The sequence below is a fragment of the Callospermophilus lateralis genome, chromosome 2 (genome assembly GCF_048772815.1).
Source record: "Callospermophilus lateralis isolate mCalLat2 chromosome 2, mCalLat2.hap1, whole genome shotgun sequence".
NCBI lineage: Eukaryota > Metazoa > Chordata > Mammalia > Rodentia > Sciuridae > Callospermophilus > Callospermophilus lateralis.
The window spans coordinates 83851063-83872130 of record NC_135306.1 but is presented as its reverse complement, the minus strand read 5'-3'; the positions used below and the strand labels follow the sequence as shown (position 1 = coordinate 83872130).

Genomic DNA, 21068 nt, shown 5'->3' with positions numbered 1-21068 from the left:
AGTTGAAATTAGATACTCTCACACATAGTTGCTGGGAATATGTTAATACAAATAAATTTTGAATGTATCTGGAAGTTTACAGTAAGCATTAAAATTGAATATAATGTGTGACCCTGTACTTCCAAGGCTTAGGAAATCATCTTAAATCAAAAACATTTTGCAAAATGATTTTCATTTGTGGAGTTCTTTATAATAGCAATATTTTTGAAAATGGTTTAACTATGTTTGTTTAAATAATTCTTTGTTCTATTAAAGGATTACGTGCTCAGCAGTAAGGCAGTGATTAAATTATTTATGGTATATTTCCTTGATGGAATCTTGCGTAGATATCAAAATATTTCTGAAAGTGCATCCTTTTTTTTTTTTTTTAGTACCAGGGATTGAACTCAGGGGCACCTGACCACTGAGCCACATCCCCAGATCTGTTTTGTATTTTATGTAGAGACAGGGTCTCAGTGTGTTCCTCAGCATCTCACTTTTTGCTGAGGTTGGCTTTGAACTTGCAATCCTCCTGTCTCAGCCTCCTGAGCTGCTAGGATTTCAGGTGTGCGCCACCATGCTCAGTGAGCATCCTTTCTAAAATGTAGCTTCCAAGGGTTGGGGTTGTGGCTCAGTGGTGGAGCGTTCGCCTAGCATGTGTGAGGCGCTGGGTTCCATCCTCAACATCACATAAAATGAATGAATGAATGAATGAATGAATGAATGAATGAAAAATAAAGATATTGTGTCTAACTACAACTAATAAATATTTTTTTTAAATATAGCTTCCAGGACCCTTTTCCTTCCTGCTTTTCTTCTTTGCAGAATTGACTCTTCCTCTTCCATCTTTTTTTCTGGCTCATCTTTATCTCCCCAGCCTCCAAGATTAGACTACTCCAAGGCTCAGTTCTTTATTCTCTTCTCTGTTTCTCTTCATTGAGGATTTCTGGTTAAATTACTTGTAATAATATCTGTATGCTAAGGACTCTGACATTTATTTCTTCTGCATAGAATTTTTGTTTGAATTTTAGACTGATATTCAGCTGCCTACTTTACATCATCTGTTACATGGATAGGTCATACTTTGCATGTCTGGAAGTTAATTCCTGATTCATGCTTGTCCATTTGTTCTTGAAAATATTCTCGCATAATCTGTGACCTCTCTCTGTGCCTGCTACCCCATATGAGTTCTATCAGTATAGTAATTGGTTCTGCAATATGTTGATAATTCATCTTCTCTTAGCCAGATTCCCTGGATTACTACAACAGATTCTTTTTGGACTCTTGCTTGTACTTTCTCTTCCTCAGATAATTCTTAGAGGAGCATCAGAGCAATGGTTCTCCTTTTTTTTTTTCTTTTGGTTCTGGGGATTGAACTTAGGGGTGCTTAACCACTGAGCCACATCCCCAGCCCCTGCTTTTTTTTTTTAATTATTTTTTTTATTTTGAGACAGGGTATCACTAAGTTGCTCAGGGCCTTGCTAAGTTGCTGAGACTGGCTTTGAACTTGGGATCTTCCTGCCTCAACCTCCTGAACTGCTTGGATTACATGACCAGAGCAGTGGTTTTCAGTGGCCTCTCAGGGGACATTTAACAATGTTAGGAGACATTCTTGGTTTTTAAATTTGGTAATCAGAGGGAATACTACTGGAATCTAGTTGTAGATATAAAGGATGCTGCTAAACACCCTGTAGTGTATAAGACCCTTGTCCCCTGAAATATAAAACCAAACAAACAAACAAAAAGAATGATTTGGTCCAAAATATCTACTGATGTGCCTAAGAAACCCTGCACCAGGGTATTATTTTTAAGATACAAGTCATGTCATGGCACTCATCCCTCCCATTTAGAGTAAAGCCAAAATTATTAACTTATATGGCTCTGTGGTACCTGGCTTGCTTTGGCCTCTTGGAATTCACCTTTCTGTTATGTTCTGTTCCTTCCATACCAATTTTCCTGTCTTTGAATACCCCAGGCATTCACCCATTCTGGGGCCTGTGCTCTGGCAGGAATACACCGTGTGTGTGGCACCCTCAACTTCGTAAGTCTTTTGCTTATATCTCATCTTCTCAATAAGCCCTAGTCAGTGACATTTAGAATTGCTACCTACCTCTCCTGCCTGTGGCACTTCTGATCCTCATTATATTTTTTCCCCTACTCCTTTCTATAGAACTTTACACCCTTCTAGTGTTCTAGAAAAGATACTCATGTCATGTTTATTACTGGTCATGAGTCCTTTCCTTTCCATTCCTATAAGAATAAAAGTTGTCAAGAGAAGAATTTGTTTTTTTCTTTTAAACTGATGTGTCTTAAATGTCTGAAACAATGCTTGGCACAAAACAGATACTCCATAAATATTGCACCAAACAGATACTTTGTAACATTTGTTGAACTAACAATGGTTTAGTTGTGTTTCCCCAATAGGACTTTGGATAACTTTAATATCTTTATGCTTTTCTAAAATACCCATATTTATGTGGAAAGAGTAAAATCTGTTAAAAATTTTGTTGTGGTTAAATATTTTGTCTTTTGTTAGTGAAATTAAAACATTTTGTTTTATCCATCTTTGAAATTTTCAAATGTTAAGTTTCTGAGGCAGCATATAAAAAGAAAATGATCTTACTTTTGTTAATGTATTTTAATATTGACCGATGACAGATTAAACATTTTATTTTTTATTTTTAAAGGACTATGATTTAATCTCCAAAGAACCAAAGCCTTTTGTATTTGAGGGAAAATTACGTGGCCCAATTGTTGTTCCCACGGCTGGAGAGGATGCATCTGGGAGTTCAGCTAATTTAAAAAAGGGACCTGTAATGAAGGAAAAAGTATCTCCTAAAGGAGAGGAAGATAAGCAACCTGCCTTTATGGATGTAGCAAAAGAAGATATTAAAGTTGATGACAGAACATTACAACAGCAGCTAGGTGATCAAAATAGAACCATTTTACCAACCCATGGCTTAAACAATGATATTGTGAAAGCATTGGACCGAATCACATTGCAGAATATTCCTTCTCAAACAGCCCCAGGTTTGACAGCAGAAGTTAAGAAGGACTGTAGTCTCCCTCTTGCTGTTCTCACATGCACTAAAGCATGTCCACACATGGCTACCTGTGGAAATGTTCTTTTCGAGGGTCGGACAGTTCAGCTAGGGAAGCTCTGCTGTACTGGGGTTGAAACTGAAGATGATGAAGATACCGAGTCTAATTCATCGGTGGAACAAGCATCAGTTGAAGTACCTGATGGACCTACACTCCATGACCCAGACCTTTATATTGAGGTTGTGAAAAACACAAAGTCTGTCCCAGAATATTCAGAGGTGGCTTATCCTGATTACTTTGGTCACATTCCACCTCCATTCAAAGAGCCTATTTTAGAAAGGCCTTATGGTGTACAAAGGTGAGTTGCAGATCTCTTACTCCTCCTAAGTAAAACCATTTTTAAAATATGAGATATAATAATTATATTTAGGAAACAAATTAGCCTGAATAAAAGTTACCATAATTTTTATTCTACTTTGGACATTTAGCATTGTTTTGAAATTATCCATCTTTGAATAAATGTTACCTTAGCAATATTTATTTAGTAGTTGATCATTTGAACTTGACTTAGATATTAATTAGTAATAGGCTGTAAATACATGTACTAATATGTAACAACAAATCCCATCATTATGTACAACTATAATGCAACAATAAAAGAATGTTGAAAAAATAGGCTATAAATAAAGCAATGTGAACAGTTATTATTTTGTAGTAAAATTTGAAATGTTAATTTTTTATATATAATATAAAAATTTGAGATTAATCAAAGCAGTTAGTAAAGTTATTAAATATTGCCAAGTAATATTAGATATTACAAAAACTATTAATAGATATTAGAAATAGAGAATAACTTTTTTGGTGTGTCCAGACTATATTTAGTGATCATGGCTAATGCTTTATGATAATGGCTTCTCAGTATCTAAAATAATTTGGATGCTCTTATTATGAGTATAGTATTTAATGGAAAGAGAAGACCTTACTGTGGGTATTTGATTTCCTTAGATTAAAAGCTTCTTTAAGGCAACAACTACATTTTATTTATTTTTATCTGTAACATCTAGTATAATTCATTATTTTTACTTGGCAACTTAGTGTATTTAGTGCAACTATTTGGCTACTTGGTCCACAGGTATGGAATACCACATCAATCATACAGCATCAAAACAGGAACCTTTCTTCACTGGAAAAGGTACTTCAGAGTGGGCCAGGCTGTGGTGTCTTCTGAATCACAGCCAGCACCATCTAGAGGCAGCTGACCTTGTAGTGTGCTGTAAAAAGCATAGGTGAAGCTCTCAGTTCGAGGAAATACTCTGCAAGGATGAGTCAGTCTTTTAGGATGCACTAGCTAGACACTTTTGCACAGTTCTATATCCCCAATAGAAAGAATATGTAGGTCTGGGAACCAGGAGGGGAGAGCTGGGCCCTATTTTACTACAGCTCCTAGTGTCCCACTAGGAGAATTTGTGCTTTCTGTCCCTGCACCTCTGGGCTCTGCAGGATTAGAAGTCCAGTCCCCATGGTAGGTGCAGTCTTAATTGCAAGAGACACAGCAAGGGTACAATGTAACAACAAGCTGTGGTTACTGAATGGAGATTCTAGCTTCCTTCTGGCTAGGACCAGGAGGGGGGAAAAGATTTTGCCATCTTAACAGAAGTTATTAACTCAGAATGACTCAAGGAAGTAGGGTTGCTTTTACACAATGGCAATAAGGTGAATATATGTGGAACTCAGGCCACCCACTTGCTACTCCCTTGTCTAGTTTAACCAAGAATGGACATGTCGCTGTTCTAAGGGTGAAAGGATTTATTCATGCTGGGAATTATTATGTCTTATCTACAGCCCTTTCTTCTTTTAATATTTATGATGATTTCTCTCAATTTATCCTGAAACATTGACCTTGGAATTGCTCTGCAAGTTGAATCAACAGATTAGAGTCTAACATTTTTTTTTTTTTTTTTTGGTATATTAGACCACCTATAGGACTTTTTTATTGCCTGTGTACAGTGTGATATACCGCTGGGTTTGTCGAATGTTCAAACCAAAACTTTTAAGATATATTTTTGATTCTGGGAGGCAAACAGCGTGATAAAAGATCATGAGATCAATGAGAGATGGCATATGTGTTTTACAGATAGGTGTGTTGGTATGTAAGTTACAGAGCAAAGGAGATTAGGCTCAAACAAGAGCCCAGAAACGTAATCATTTTAAACTCTGTTATCTGTGTTTGCTTTCTGAAAATTTGCAGTGAGAAAAATGGGGTTGGGCTCCAATACACCTTTGAGGTTGGGTGGCCATGGTGCCCTACAAATTTCAAAGATTTCTTTCTATATAGATAAAATTTCCCACTAATTTTCACAACTTTGTTGGAAATGTTTTCTGCCTTCTGATTTGTTGCTACAGAAATGAATCATAACTTCTAAAGCAATCTAAAACCTTTTGTCTTCTAGTCTGTCAGCATCATGCATTTTGTGTAATGGTGACTATTACCAGGGTTGACTGATCTGTATATACTATGGTGCAAAGAACATCTTTTATCATATTTGTCATAATTCCATTGTTACATATTTGTCAGTTTTTTTGGCTATCAAATACTGGATAAGAGGCAGGAATATAATCATATTTCAATATGGTGTTGCAGTCCTGAGAGTGATCACATTGATGGGTAGGAAGTTTCATATTTTAATGAAAACAATATGATTCTGTTTATATTATTTAGATGTATAGGATTTATATTAGATGTATTATGTGTTTACATTAGACATGTATCATTTATATGATTCTGTTTATATTATTTAGATGTGTAGGATTTTCTCCAATAAATGTTAGTTACTTTAGCTATAACTACTACAAAAAATAAAATGTTTTCACTTAAAAAGTGTTTATAAGTTATAGACAAGAGTACTTTGGTATTTGAAACTTATTGCCTCTTCTCTCCTCTGCAAATGTCCCAAGTGTTCATGTGGAAATTGTGAAGAATGTAGTCTCATTGCTCAAAGTTGTGTATCTTCTCTTGCCCTTTCAATTTTTTACCCAATATTGCTGAGAAATAAGTAGAAAACTTTCCAGAATTATTTGTTCCTTCAAGTTAAATTAGCTTGAGACTGAGAACAAGTGCATATAGCAGAAATACTTGGAGTAGATTCAATGAATGCAGTAAGACCGTTTGGCGTGTGAGAGACACCTTGTCAGGGCAGAATGCTCTATGAAAAGCAAGTTCTAAATGTAGTTCACCCTTTGACTCTCTGTGCTGCGTGCATGTGCGCGCATGCACGTGGGTGTTTTAGCAAGTAGTTTTATTTCTCTAGAGACCAGTTTTCTTGACTGAAGAAAAAGAAAGTAGAGAGTGTTTTTCAAATTTGAGTCATTAACTATTAGTAACTAATAGAAAATAGCAGTGTTCACATGTGGTACAACTAAGTTATTATAATCTTCTATGTCCTCTTTCTCTTTGTAGGATTATGATTTCTTCTTCTTCTTTTTTTTTTTTTTTGGTAGTACCAGCTATTGAACCCAGGACCTCAGTGCATGTTAGGCAAGCATTCTGCTACTACTTGGGTTATGATTTTTTAAATGTATTTCTTGTTGGCCAAAATCAAAAAAGTTTGATAGTCATCCATTTGGATTAGAATTGGAAACTATAGCCCATGTGCCAAATCTGGTCTGCTACCCATTTTGTTCTCTCACAAGCTAAAAATGTTATTTTTTTTCACCTTCAAATCATTAAAACAGTTCAGAGAAAAATTGGTAATTTATGACATATGAAAATTATACAAAATTTATATAAACAAAGGGTTTTTTTTGGGGAACACAGCCATGTCTATTATGTTTTTGGTTGCTATTTTTGAGCTACAATAGTAGAATTGAATGGTTGTGAAGGAGACCAGCAAAGCCTAAAATGTTTACTATCTGGCCCTTTACAGGAAAGGTTTGCTGAACCTAGTAGCTAGATGGTCTGAGACTGTGGTTTTGTATACCATAAAAAACCTAATATGGGCCAGGTAACTGGTATTTCAAAGCACTCTGAAATGCTTGTCTTTTGAAATACATTGACGGAGTCACTTCCTGTTTGCTTAACTTCCTTGCCCAATCTTCTGAAACTTATTTTTTGAGCAAATGATGAGCATTTTGTGACTTTTTTTTGCCATTCCTTGGTCCTTGTTTGTGTGCGGTAGCATTGTGAATGAGCAGTATTGAAATTAATGAAGATTTACTGTTTTATCATTTTTCAGAAAAGAGTCATCAGACTGCTTTAAGTTATTCAATGAAAATAGCTTTTATGTTTTAAATTTCTATTGTGTGGTTATCTTCCTAGTATGCATCACTAATATTTTTTAAAGAAGGTTTAGTATAAAATGAATAAAACTTCTAAATCTGCCTCATTTGAAAGGAAAATGTCTGTTGTAAGATTCTTATCTCTGTAGATAATGCATTAAAACTTGTTTATTGTAAACATATACTAATGATTATTTAAGTCCTAGTTTTGGTTTAAGTTGCATTTAAAAATTGTAATGAAATTCATCTCATATTTTAGTGTATGCTTAGCATTATTGGTGCTTTTTTCCTGTTTTTGTATTTCATAAAACCAGGACATAACAAAATAAAAGAAGAAAGGCCACTTTTTGTCCTGTGCCCCAAAGGTGACCAGTATTTTGATTTCTTTCCATTATTTTTCATCTATATAGAAAACTCTAGCTACATTTTGTAATAGATATTTTGTTATGTTATAATTTTATATGGTATATGTTGCTTGTTTTAAAAAGCATTTAAGGTATTTTCTGAAAATATAACCAACAAAATAAAACAAAATGACAAATAAGGAAAAGAAAGTATAGCAGCTCTTAACCACAAAAATATTTTCAACTTCAACTCAAAATAAGTTAAAATATTCTGTATCAAATTTGGCTAAAATCTAGAAGTTCAACAGCACATTTTATTGCTGAGGCTTTGGAAAAATAGGTTCTTTCATACGTTGAGGGTGAGACTGTCAATGATAATAACTCCTGTGGAGGGCATTCTGACAGGGTCTGTCACAATTAGCACTACAGTTTTCTTTGACACATTAATCCTGTATCTGGGAATTTATGAGATATACTCAAGTGCTCATCAATCAAAGTTAAATAAATAAATTATGATGTATCCGTTTGGTGAATTCTGTTCAATGGTTGGACGACAAAAATCACTCTGTGCATTGATGGAATGAGCTGTAAGATATATTATTAAATGAAATAAGCAAGGAGTTTATTTTTATGACATTAAAAACAAAGAGGGAAAGGCACTCTGAATTAGTAAAAGGCACTCTATATATAAAGTAAAATCTAGAAGGAAAGTAATAAAAGTATTTACCTGATTGGGTGAGTGGAGGAAATGGATTGTGTCGAAAAGGAGCCTTTTCTTTAATGCTTTTATGTCATATTTAAAATTTTTAGAATATCAGAATATTACACATATATACCACAATTTTTCATATCTGTTTGTATATAAAATGTTGACACCCAATTTGTGATATATGTGCAATAAGAATTATAATGCATTCTGCTGTCATTTTTGAAATCAATAAAAAAATCAGTATATTACCTACTCAGAAAGTTTAAATTAAAAAGTAGGTGAAGGATTGTAGGAAAATAATACAAAGAAAACAAAATTCTAGATTTGTTCATGTTAAGTATAAAATAGCTTTGGGAGAAACATGAGTACTTCTGGAATTCAGGAACCTGTAGAAGTATTGGTAGGAGCAAAAGCAGAAGATGGGTTTAGTGAATGATTTTTATGGGCCAGGCACAGAATTAAGTAGTAAGCATTTTATATACTGTGTATATATGCATATAAAATGTGCCACTTAGTATTGTAACAGCTCTATGAAGGAGGTGCTGTTATTTCTGTATTTTACAAAAGAATAAGTTGAAGTTCAGGATTTTTGAGTAATTTAGCTGCTTGGCAGAGTCAAGAGTCAAACCCAGGTCTAGATCATGAATCTGTTTTGTTAATCTCTGTGTGTCTGTGTGTGTGTGTGTGTGTGTGTGTGAGAGAGAGAGAGAGAGAGAGAGATATGTTATCTTGATTGAACACACATGTAGATAAGTCATACTATCTTGTGAAGAAGATTATCTTGGATTTTCTTTATAGAAGATGGATAATAATATGGATCCTCAGAGAACCCCATTATGTATATAATTAACATCATTTCCTATAATTTCCTTACATAAATACAGCAATAAGGTTCATTAATTTTTTTCTTACAGTGTGGCTTTGTGGTTGAAAAACCTAACAAAGTACAGTCTTTTGTGGGTAGCTGCATATAGTGTGATCATTTGAGTATTGACTGAACGGGCTGCACATTTTCCAGACTGCCCTGCATAAGTTATTTTCTTGAGCCAAGCCTTTGATAAATGTTGAATGTCACTAATTTTGAGGCAATACTTTAAATATGCATGTTTTATTTTGTCTGGAGAGCCATATATTTTAATAGGCAAATATGTAAAGGAACAATTAATGTTCTTTTATGAAATCTAGTTACACAAATACGTATCTGAATAAAAAATGATTTTCCCTCTTCCATTCAAGTATTCATTTTAGGTCAGGTCTAATATAAATGGCAATTAATGGTTCCCCAAAATATAATGTCAGGTTGAAAAACAGTGGTCTTGTACAACTTGCACATGATTTGGTTTAACGTGGGCTTTTTTTTTTTTTTTTTTAAATTTAAAACTGATTACCAACATTGGAACCTTTAGAAGATTTTACATAAAAGGCCAAATTCCTGGTATTTCTTGGAAAAAAATTAGGTGCAATGGACATCACCACTGATTGAATACTGTATCTCTGAGCTACATTCCCAGCCCATTTTATTTTATTTTGAGACACGATCTTGGGATTACAGGTTTGTGCCACCTCACCAGACAGGCCTGTACTTTCTGAACCTGTTTCATGTGGAACATAGCTATAGAATTGAGCTGTTGTAAGCATCCTTTCAGTATCATTTTCCTAAATAAAACAACCCCAAACTTTTGTAAGTATTTATTTTTGCACATTGGTGGTCTATATCAACCTTTCTAAATTAAATAAATGGATGTCTTTAGTTATTCATCCATACTGGAACACTTAAAATTTTACATGTGTAATATATTTGAGTGTATGTAGAACTTTCTCTGTTGAAGGTCTGGAAGGTCTAATATAAACTCTGAATTTGTTTATCTCTATGATAGCTTTCTAAAAAATCTGTTTCTTTAGAAAGAGGCATTTTAAAGTTATGACATTAAAACTAAATTTAAGAATTTATAGCTTAATTTTTGATACTAGATTTTTTAACTTGATAGACTAGTTTGTCATTTATGTTATTTTAATAGAATAAACTTAAAATAAATTATGCTCGTTTAGTAATCAAGAATTGTTGGCATTGTACTTTCTTATTTTTTGGTGTCTTTCTTATATGTATAACTGTTACACATTTTAATATTTTTCCAATAATATGTTTCATTCTTTACAGGTTCTTGGATTGTTTTGAATTTGAGGTTATGCTCTAATCACAGAGCGGTGTCTTTGTGCAGGAGGCTAGTTTCAGGTTTGCCTGAAGTTAAGGAGACTTTAAGTATGCAGTATATTCTTGAGGTTTTATTATAATTTTTTTGGCAAACTTTATTATTCTGCTCCCATGAATCTATAAATCACTGTTCTAATTTTCATTACCTATCTTTAGCTGAAATGAACAAACTTGAAATTTAAATCAGTGTATATAGTTTGACTTTCTCCTTAAGAACAAGCTATGCTATGAAAAGTAGCAGTGTGTTAACATTTGCAGGACTTTGGTTGGCCTACCTGAGTTCTAGCATCTGGCTTCAGGATCCAAATATGTTGTTTTGGCTGCAGTTTGGTGCCACCTGGTCAGGTGACGTAAATATTGATGGGGAAGATTGTGAGTTGTGAGTGGCTTAGTCTTCTAGGACAGTGGCAGGGCTTTTAGAAATTTTCCAGTTAGTTAGTGTCTGTTTTGCTATACTGATTCAGAAGGATATGAAGCTCTGAGTATCCTGGGAACGAAAGGACCACTTTTCACTCCCTGACACAGGTGTATTCCTTTCTTCCACCTTCCTTTCCCACCACAGAAATGAGGGGGGATTCTGTAAAACATACAAACTGACTATTAATTGCATTTTGGCCAAATTCCCAGCTAGGTGGATTTTAAAAAATCTTACGTAATTTGATTTTTCAAATTAACCACTTCTAACACTGCTGCTATTGTGTATACAAAATCATGTGCCTATGGTTTAGCAAATCCCTACCTTCCCTCTCTCCCCAACCCTTCTTTTTATTTATTTATTTATGTATGTATGTTGTATGTATGTGTGTGTGTGCACGTAAGATTAAACCAGTGTCACTGTACCACAGAATTATATCCCTAACCCTTTTTATTTTTTTTTATTGTGAGAAAGGGTCTCACTGTTTTGCCCAGGCTGATATTGAACTTGTGATCCTCCTGCCTCAGCCTCTGGAATTGCTGGGATTATAGATGTGCACCACTGTATCCAGCTAATTCACGCTAATTCTAATAGACATTCTTGGTTTCCTTCCTTCCTTCCCATTTTCTTTTCCCCTCCCTTCATTTCTTTTTCTTCTTTTCCTTCCTTTCCTCCCTCCTCCTCTCTCTCCTCTCCCACTATTGGACTTTATCATTTTACACCTTTTTCATCCAAAACTTATTTTGGAGAAGGTTGTGCATTGGCATATATAATAGTGAATTTTGATCAAACTTTTCTTTTATGATTTCAGGACAAAAATTGCCCAAGATATTGAGAGGCTAATACATCAGACCGATATCATAGATCGAGTGGTATATGACTTAGATAACCCAAAGTAAGTCTGATTTTAAAAACCTTATTTTTGTTTTTATAGTAAAATTTTACAGTAAGATTTCTAAAAGATAAAAAAATGACAGTTAATTTCTACGTATTTATCCTTGCTGTGTTTTCATCCTTTGACAAGGATAAAATAATTATGGTAAATCATGCTTATTTACTTAAATTGAATATATGACAAGCTTTTATTTGTTTGAGTGGATTTTATAGGCCATAAATTAATTTTTTGTTGTTGTTGTTTGTTTTTGATTTTGTTGCACCAGGAATTGAACCCAAGGGTGCTTAACCACTGAGGCACAACTCCAGCCATTTTTTATATTTCATTTAGAGACAGGTTCTTCCTAACTTGCTTTGGGCCTTACTAAGTTGCTGAGGCCGCTTTGAACTTGGGGTCCTTTGCCTCAGCCTTCCAAACTGCTTGCATGTGCTGCCCTGCCGCCCTGCCCAGCCTAATGCTGTTTTTTTTTTTTTTTAATAAAATTACCTCCACTTAAAAGAATGGAGATTTCATGTGAAATACTGACTTGTCCTGCAATATTGAACCTTCATTTCCTAAGCAATACAAATTATCATCTCCTTAAGAATGAAGCACATGCTTGCTAATTTTCACCAGTTCCCACCACTTGCTCCATCTTATTATCTCTTACAGTTTACAGAAAGTTTCAGTTATTTAAGTTACCTGACTTAGCTTTGAAGCCATTTATTTGTGATCCTTGGCATGTTAGTTATTTATTACTTAGGATTTTTACTGATATCACCTTTTTGGATTTAAGAATAAATAAATCAATGAAAATTACAAATGTTGACTGTGAATATTATTCAGTCATTTGTTCACTTAGCCTTTGGTAGGTTTCTCCTTTCTCTGATTATTCTAAGGGAAATTTCACATTTTACTGATAATATTTGGAGGAAATAAACACTTTTACAAAGATTTTTGGTAGAGAGGTGAAAGTAAAAGCTATACCCAAAGCTAATGACCAAATTTAAAATAATATTCTTACAACGAGAAAGAGATATCTATTTTATTAAAAATCACTGAGTTATTTCAGTTTTCATAGTTCTATATTGGAGAAACTGGGCAGACATGATAAAAATAGAAATTCAAGAACCCTGAGTTTGGCATACTGGTATTACTTTTAACTAAAATGATTTTGGAAAAAAAATCATTGAGCTTCTTAGAGTTTTAGTTTTCCTCTATTACAAAGTAATTTCCAGAGAGCAAAAATTTTTATTAAATCAGGGAACCAAATAAACAACTCAAACAATTATCTGAAACCTAGTAGGTGCTCAATAAATAATTACTAAAACAATGAACCTGTAAAAGGAGGATAATACCTGTCACTTTTGGGGGCTAATTAAATAACTGTTGTCTAGATTGAAGGTAATGTTTTCTCCAATGAACTGCATGGTTTATTAGCATTTTTGCTACTCATGTAGGTTGTATGCAATTTTAAAAACAAGTTTTTTTTTCTATCTACTAATCAGTATTTTAGAAATGATTTTTTTCCAGTGAGTTAAAAGTTTCAATTATATTAGAATATTGTAAGAACAAGTTTCTTGTTGTAATTATAGTTTTTTAGGGTCTATAAATGTCCAAGTATGTACTTTCCTGTGTTATATCTTTTGCTTTAAAAATGATAAGGGATTCGAGGTGGCAAAAGACATAACACTTTTAATCTGAGTGTAGTTTTATTTGTTTTTTGATCATCTGTTTAAATGCAATATATTTTAGTACACTTTTTAAAAATATTTGTCTAGTTACACCATTCCAGAAGAAGGAGATATTTTGAAGTTTAACTCCAAATTTGAATCTGGGAATCTGCGCAAAGTAATCCAAATAAGAAAGTAAGTTACTTAAAATGATCTCATTATTTATATGCACAAATATTTTCCTAATTTTCATCAGATGTGTTTACCTTCTATTTTCAGAAATGAATATGATCTGATTCTGAACTCAGATATAAACAGCAATCATTATCATCAGTGGTTTTACTTTGAAGTCAGTGGAATGCGGCCAGGTGTTGCTTATAGGTTTAACATCATTAACTGTGAAAAGTCCAACAGTCAGTTTAATTATGGTAAGACAGTTTTCTTTCTCAATTGAGAGAGCATGCAGGCATCCTATTTGTAGTACAGAAGTTAAACAACAACAGAAAATCACTGACTTTTAAAGACATTTTAATGTCTTGTTTTTTGGAATTCTCAAATATTCAGGATCTGTTTCATGAAATTTGATATAAGTTCAGTTTTGATTTGTTGGTGAAAATCATGGTATGTAGGAAAGTCATTTAAAATTTATGGATATGGTTGATTTTATTCCAAATTGAATAAAGGCAAAGATATATTGTGTGTGTACCAATGACTACATAAGTTTGTGTGATTTTCTTTAGCCCATTAATTTGGTATGTTACCATGATTGATTTTAAAATATAGAATCAGACTTTAAATCTGTGGAATAAGCCCTAGAGTTGGTGTGTAAAAGTGCTAATATTCTGTTAACAATATGTATTTATACTTGGGATGGATACTGATTTATGGTATTTCCTCTTGCCCTTCCCTTCCTCTTCCTCCTCCTCTTTCATCTCAGTCTCCATCTCCATTTACTTTAAGAATTGTGATAATACTGACTTGGTAAAACTTGGGAAGCGTCCTTTCCTTGGAAGCATTTGTGTAGAATTGGTGTTAATTCTTAAATGTTTGGTAGAATTCCTTAGTGAAACTATCTGATTCTGAAGATTTCCATGTACGGTAGTCTTTTTAATTGGAAATTTAATATCTTTAATAATTTTAGGGCTATTCAAATTATCTTTTTCATTTTGAATGGGTTGTGGTAATTTGCTAGGAATTGGTCTGTTTCTTCTGTGTTGTCAAATGAGTTGTAGTATTCTCATTGTCATTTTGATATCTTCAGGGTCTGTAGTGATAGCCCCTATTTTGCTCCCATTAAGGATAATTTGTGCTTTCTTTTGTTGTTGTTGTTGTCAATCTAGCTAGAGGTTTATTGATATTATTTACATTTTCCAAGAGCCAGTTTTTTGTTTCATTGGTTTTCTCTACTGCATTCTCATTAGACCATTAAAAAAACCAAAACCAAACAAAACCAAACTCTAGTGCTGTACCAAGTATATAGACTCATTTAAGGTTTTTGTGTTTAGTACTTTAATAAGTACAAAATTAAGGGTTATTTGGCATCTGATCTTACATTATGTCTGTGGAGGTACTATAAATGTATAAACTTACATCAGCAATTTAAAATTGAAACATCAAGTTTTAAGTATTTATTCTGGTAGTAGCAGTTCTTTAGATAGGATAAAAGATTTTTTATGGCATACAAAAATATTTACAATGAAGGTTGAGGAGAAAAGTGTTATCTGTGATTAGTTAATAAAATCTTAGAGGTCTTATTCATTATAAAGATTGAAAAGCTTTTGACAACTGAGGTGTGAGATGCTGTATCATCTGGATCAAATAATTTAAGTTATTAAAAGTATGACTATGATGATGCTCTTTAAAGCTTTAGGAGGTTCCCAGTTGTGATTATTTATCTGAAAAACAAGAACTAATACCATAGTCTAGAATTCATATATATGAGATAAACGCTTTAGACAGTCATTTATTTATTACAGTAATTATAGGAAGATTGGGTACAATAATACCTAGTTTAGTTGTAATTACTTTTCAAATATTTTTTAGTTACCTAGTTTTTAAATGAGTTTTTTAAGAATGTATATTTTTAGTAAAGCAGGAATAGTAATATGAATATTGTTGGTGTTGTAGATTTCACATTTTTTATTTTTGTGATTTTATTATATAGCTACTAATCATTGCATGTAATGTTTCTTACAAACATTTGTTGACTTTAAGCCTTCATATAACTTTAAATCTTAAGTGAGACTCACTCTAATATTAACAAAATAAGAAATATAGTATTTTCCTTATTAAACTTATAAACATATGTAAACAATGTTTTTAGAGGAGAAAAGAATAATTAATTAAATGTAATTTTATTTGCATTAAGAGTAGAATACTAACACATGTATTCCTGTTATGATAGTCAATATAACTTTAAAATAGTGTTGTAGGTGGGTGGCATTTTTACTAACTACTTTTATTTTTACCCTTTAAAAGTAATACTTTTGTAACATTTAAACTAATATACATTTTAAAATTTTAAGTTGAAAGTATATATTTGAAAATAAAAGTATATACTTGGAACAGTTCTTCTCCTTAAAAAAAATGCCTATGCATACATGTGGTAGATAAAATAATCTCTTCCGATAGTGTCATTTAAATTGTAAAATGAATTAAATTCTATAACTAAAACTAACTCAAAGCAGTAGGCCAGATGGCTGCTTTATTTTTAAATTTCCTCTCCTCCTTCTCCTTTCTCCTTTGGATATTCTTGTATGTATATCACACTTGCCAAACTCACTTTGTAGAGAATTTGGAAAACAGAATGGTGTTAAGAAGAAAATTAAAACCACTGACAATGCATTGTCCAGAGATAATCAATTTAGCCTTTGTTGTTTTATTCCAGCCTTTTTATAATACTGTATATGATTTCTGTATAAATATAGTTATATATTTATTTTTAAAATGAGGCTGCCATTTCATATTCTATATTTTAATCCAATGTTATTTTGTATGTGTTTTTTTGTCATTGAATATTCCTCTGAGTTTTAAAGACATTCTATAGAGATACTATACTTGAGCCTTTCTTTTTCATTGCACTTAAGTTATTTATGGTTAATTTCTATTGCTGAGATGACCATTGTACTTATATGCTTGTATGTATAATTATTTAGGACACATTCATAGAAGTGGAATTTCTTTATCTGTGTGCCAGTTATAGCATAGCCTTTTTAAAATTATAGAACAATAGTTCTTTAATTTGATAAATTAAATAAGTTTTTGAGAAGAAACTCTAGGAAGGAAGGAGGGGAAAACATCCATCAAAACCACTGTTTAACATTTGTTATCTGTCCTTAAAAGTTTTGCATTCACATAACTTTAAAATTAAATTTTTCCCTTTTCTGGAGTTGGGTTGAGTGTGGAAACTCATTTGACTACTGCATATATATTTATTACCACACAATAATTTGTAAAGCAATGTAGTTATATACTTATTTAAAAAAAGACTGCTTCATGCCATTAAATATTACTCAGCAACTTTATTAGTAATATCTGTGTATTATTGTGTTGAATAAGGAACAATAAATTGTTTAATTACAAGTTGATGAAGATTTAAATCTTAACATTTCAAAATTATAAGCTATTTTGAAATAGGTATCCTTAATTATTTAATTTCATATATGTTTCTGATTATTGCTTTGCTTTGAATTCCTAGAAGGTAGAATATCTCAAAAAAGAATGAATATATAGTGCTGAATACTAGGGAAATTGGGTACTACAGTGCTAGTTGAAGTATTAAATTATTTCAGCCTTTTTGAAGTACATTTGATAGTATATTTTCAGTGTTAATATTTAACTTTATGTATCTGAATTTATTTGGGCATTTCCTGTGAATTGGGATTTAAACTTAATCCTGTTCTTAGTGGTAAAGCTGCTGAATTTTTTTTTTTTTTTTTTGGTACCCATGATTGAACCCAGGGACACTTAACCACTGAGCCACATCCGCAGCCCTTTTAAAAATATTTTAATTTAGAGACAGGGTCTCACTGAGTTGCTTAGGGCCTTGCTAAGTTGCTGAGGCTGGCTTTGAACTCAGTCCTCCTGCTTCAGTTTCCTGAGCTACTGCGATTACGGGCATGCTCCACTGTGCCCAACTGAATGTATTCTTTCAGTAAAGAGTTTTAAAATTTTGGTGAGGAATTTATTGTTTTTCAGACATTTTACATTTATAACTCATTTGCAATGTGTGTCTGACCTGCTTGTAAGGAGGGTGAGAAATATCATCTAGAAGACATTTGTCATTACTCTCTTAATAAAAATAGATTAGATAATATATTACCATAATTCACTTATAGTTCCTCACTTTTTGAATTTGAGTTGGGTTGTTCTGATCTCTTGGTCATATTATATGTCCCTGTTGGTTTGAAATATCAGAGTACTCATAAGGCATGGCCCTAACCATATATTAGCATTTGTTTAGAGCTTGTTGCTTTAGTTATCACTTTGTTTTTAAATTATTTTGACTTTATAATATAGTATAACATTCTGTAGTTTCTTAAGAAAATTTAAAACCCTTTTCTACCCTATTTTTTTCAGAACAGTATATTATACACAATAATTTTATTAAGTACCAAAAATTCCCATTTGGTTAAATTTATAGAATTTGGGGGAGAGAGGATTTTTTTTTTTTAAAGAGAGAGGTGAGAGAGAGAGAGAGAGAGAGAGAGAGAGAGAGAGAGAACTTTTGATATTTATTTTTCAGTTTTTGGCGGCTATAACATCTTTGTATGTGGTGCTGAGGATCGAACCCTGGCCGCACGCATACCAGGCGAGTGCTCTACCGCTTGAGCCACATCCCCAGCCCCAAGAATTTTTTATATTAAGTATTGCCATGTTCTTACATGGTATGTTGTTTTGTTTATTCGAGTTTTTTATGCTCTCATCTAAGTATTTTATGTTTTTAAAATAAGTTTCATACATTTTTACCTTTATTCTTAAGTATTTTAGTTCATTTCTGTTATGACTAAGTATTTCTATTTTAGATTTGTTATTACTTGTAATTAAGAAAGTTAATGACTTTTATATATTGAAAATCAAACTTTACTGAACTTTTTATTCTCAAAGTTTCTCAGTTGATAACATATATTTTATTGATAGGTATCTAGAATTTCTTGTATTCAGTATGTTATTTATCTTTCATTATTTCACTGTTTTCAGTTAGAACTTTGAGAATGTTTAAAATAAAAAGGAAACACTGCATATTCTTGTTTATTTTGACTTTAACAGTAATGGCACCCCTGTTTACATTAAGCATGCTAGCACTTGTTTTGAGACATATATTCTTTCTAATAGAGACTTTCTGTCCTTACTAGATCTTAACAAGAGTTTTTTTTTTTAAAAGGTTTATCAATGTAATTTAACTATGTAATGCTATGTAGAGCCTGTTGGTGTGTTGTATATGTTGATAATGTTTCTATTATTAAGCCATCTGTGGAGTTCTGGGATAAGTCCACTTGGCCATGTAAATTGATCTCTTGATAAATAACTATTCATGATCTGTTAGTATTGTGTTTAAAGGTTTTACATCATTGATCATAAGTTAGGCAAGTCACTTTCTTTTTGGAGGGCTATCTTCGTCCAGTTTCAGAAGCAGGCTGATGCTAACTTGGAGCACTTCAAAGAAGAGGCATTTATTTTCCCATGCTATGCTTTAGAGCAATTTAGATAACATTAATGTTTTTGTGAATTTGGAAAGAAGGTGCCTCTAAAATTGATATTTGCACTTCTTTGGGTGAAAAGTCACCTCTGGATAACTTTTCAAGTTTTCCATTACTCAGTATAATTTGATTTTATATGATTTTTTAAAAAATGGAGACAGTATTGATAATTTTTTTTCTTATTTGAGCAACATTTAGATTTTCGAAACTCAGTAGCAGAAATTTGTGATATCTACAATATTTATAATATTTGTTTCCTTGCTTGTTCTTTTTCCTCTTTTTTTGTACTTAAAATGTAATTTGTTTTGTTTTATAATTAAAAAAAATCTGGATGTTGGTTTATTCCTTTAGAAGTTTTTTGTTGTTGTTTATTTTCTCCCATTATCTTCATGCAGGTCAGTTTTTTCCCTCTAACTTCTGTATTTTTGTATGATGAACAAACCATTTGTAGTTTTTAATTTGCTCTTGAGTACAACTTGATTCTGTTGTATCCTGCTCAAATTTTAATATTAAGATCTTAATTTTATTTTAAAAAATTGTTTCTAATTATATGTAGCTTAGGGGTCCTTTTTGACCCAAGAATATTTAGCAACAGGTTTATTATACTTTTACTTTGTTGAATTGTTTTAGTTAAAACTTCTTACTTGCAAATATTAATCTGTTTTGTTTGCAGATGTGTAGAATTTATGATTTTGTTGTTTGACTTGTTTTTTGATGATTTCAATGTGTTTAAAATTCTTATATTGCTATACTTGGTTTTTTCTTTTGCCTTCTTTTTTTTTTTTTAGCTTCTTTATTTGTTGTTCTTCAAGGGACTTCAAGCATAGTGAAGTGTAGTCTCAGAATCCAAAATATAACATACAAAAAGAAAAAACCAAAAATAGATTATACATTGAATTTTTCTCAGTCTTGCTCCATCTGCCTTAAGTTTAGTAGAAATTCATTCTGGATTCTGACAAGAAGTTGTCTGTTGTGAGTTTTCTTTTTATTTCTAAGTATTTGTAAATATTTAACTAGGAATTTAGTACAAACTAAGGAGTTATTTCAGTAGATGTAATTTTTTTACGAAACTTTGTTGTTAGATTTGATAGGTTAATTCCACATAAAGCAAATGTTGGTTCATCTTACATTAGCAGGATTAGAAGAAGAAAGGGGCCAGTATTTTGGCAAACTAGAATTCCACATTGTAAACATTTATAGCTAGCAGTATAGTTAATATTATGATCATCAGATCCATGTTTTACTTTGTTTCGGGGATGGTGCTGATGACTGATTAAAGATTATTTGAACAGGAGATATTTGTTTAATTATTTTGCTGAAATGAAGAAGTAGAATTAATTAGGAAAATAGCTTACATCTGTTTATTTTTTTTGTTTGTTTAGGACTTGTTTGGGGGAGCATTTAGTGTTGGATACTAGAAAATGTGATCACTGCTTTTTTCCTTAGTTGCTTTTCCTTGACATCTTTTAGGTGATATTAATTATTTAGTTTTCTTACAAATGAGTGGCCTTGAATTTAAGAAGTTTTGCAATATGTATATTTCTTACTCTGTTCTTAATTATAAAGAAAATGCTATTTGAGAATTTATGTCACAATTTATGTCTATAAACCATCCTCCCTCTACCCTCTATTACTTGAGAGGGATTTGCTGAAGTCACCACTAGATGGCAGTCTTGCATTTTAGTAATGTGGAGGTGTTTTTTTTTTTTTTTTTTTTTTTTTTAATTAGCAACTTCTTTTTGACTTTCTGTCTCTGTTTCTCCCAGATACAATGAGGATTTTTAATCATCTTACATATATTGAACATATTTGGAAGCAGGCAACATTGGAGAATTTTGTAATACAT

The 21068-nt window shown here is 32.2% G+C and overlaps 1 protein-coding gene across 7 annotated transcripts in view; it reads left to right on the top strand.

The window, feature by feature from the left end:
• Positions 1 to 21068, top strand: part of Agtpbp1 (ATP/GTP binding carboxypeptidase 1) — a 207684-nt gene that overhangs the window by 100846 nt on the left and 85770 nt on the right. For 4 of the 7 annotated variants that reach the window (XR_013090371.1, XR_013090370.1, XM_076846130.1 and 1 more), the window contains 6 exons: positions 1955 to 2020; positions 2667 to 3379; positions 4154 to 4213; positions 11788 to 11871; positions 13632 to 13718; positions 13803 to 13951. Coding sequence is in view for 5 of the 7 variants with exons in the window: in XM_076846130.1 (XP_076702245.1) it covers positions 1955 to 2020; positions 2667 to 3379; positions 4154 to 4213; positions 11788 to 11871; positions 13632 to 13718; positions 13803 to 13951 (1159 nt within the window). In the remaining 2 variants the exon portion in view is untranslated. The remainder of the gene's footprint in view (positions 1 to 1954; positions 2021 to 2666; positions 3380 to 4153; positions 4214 to 11787; positions 11872 to 13631; positions 13719 to 13802; positions 13952 to 21068) is intronic. The other 3 variants (XM_076846132.1, XM_076846131.1, XM_076846133.1) reach the window with 3 other exon arrangements.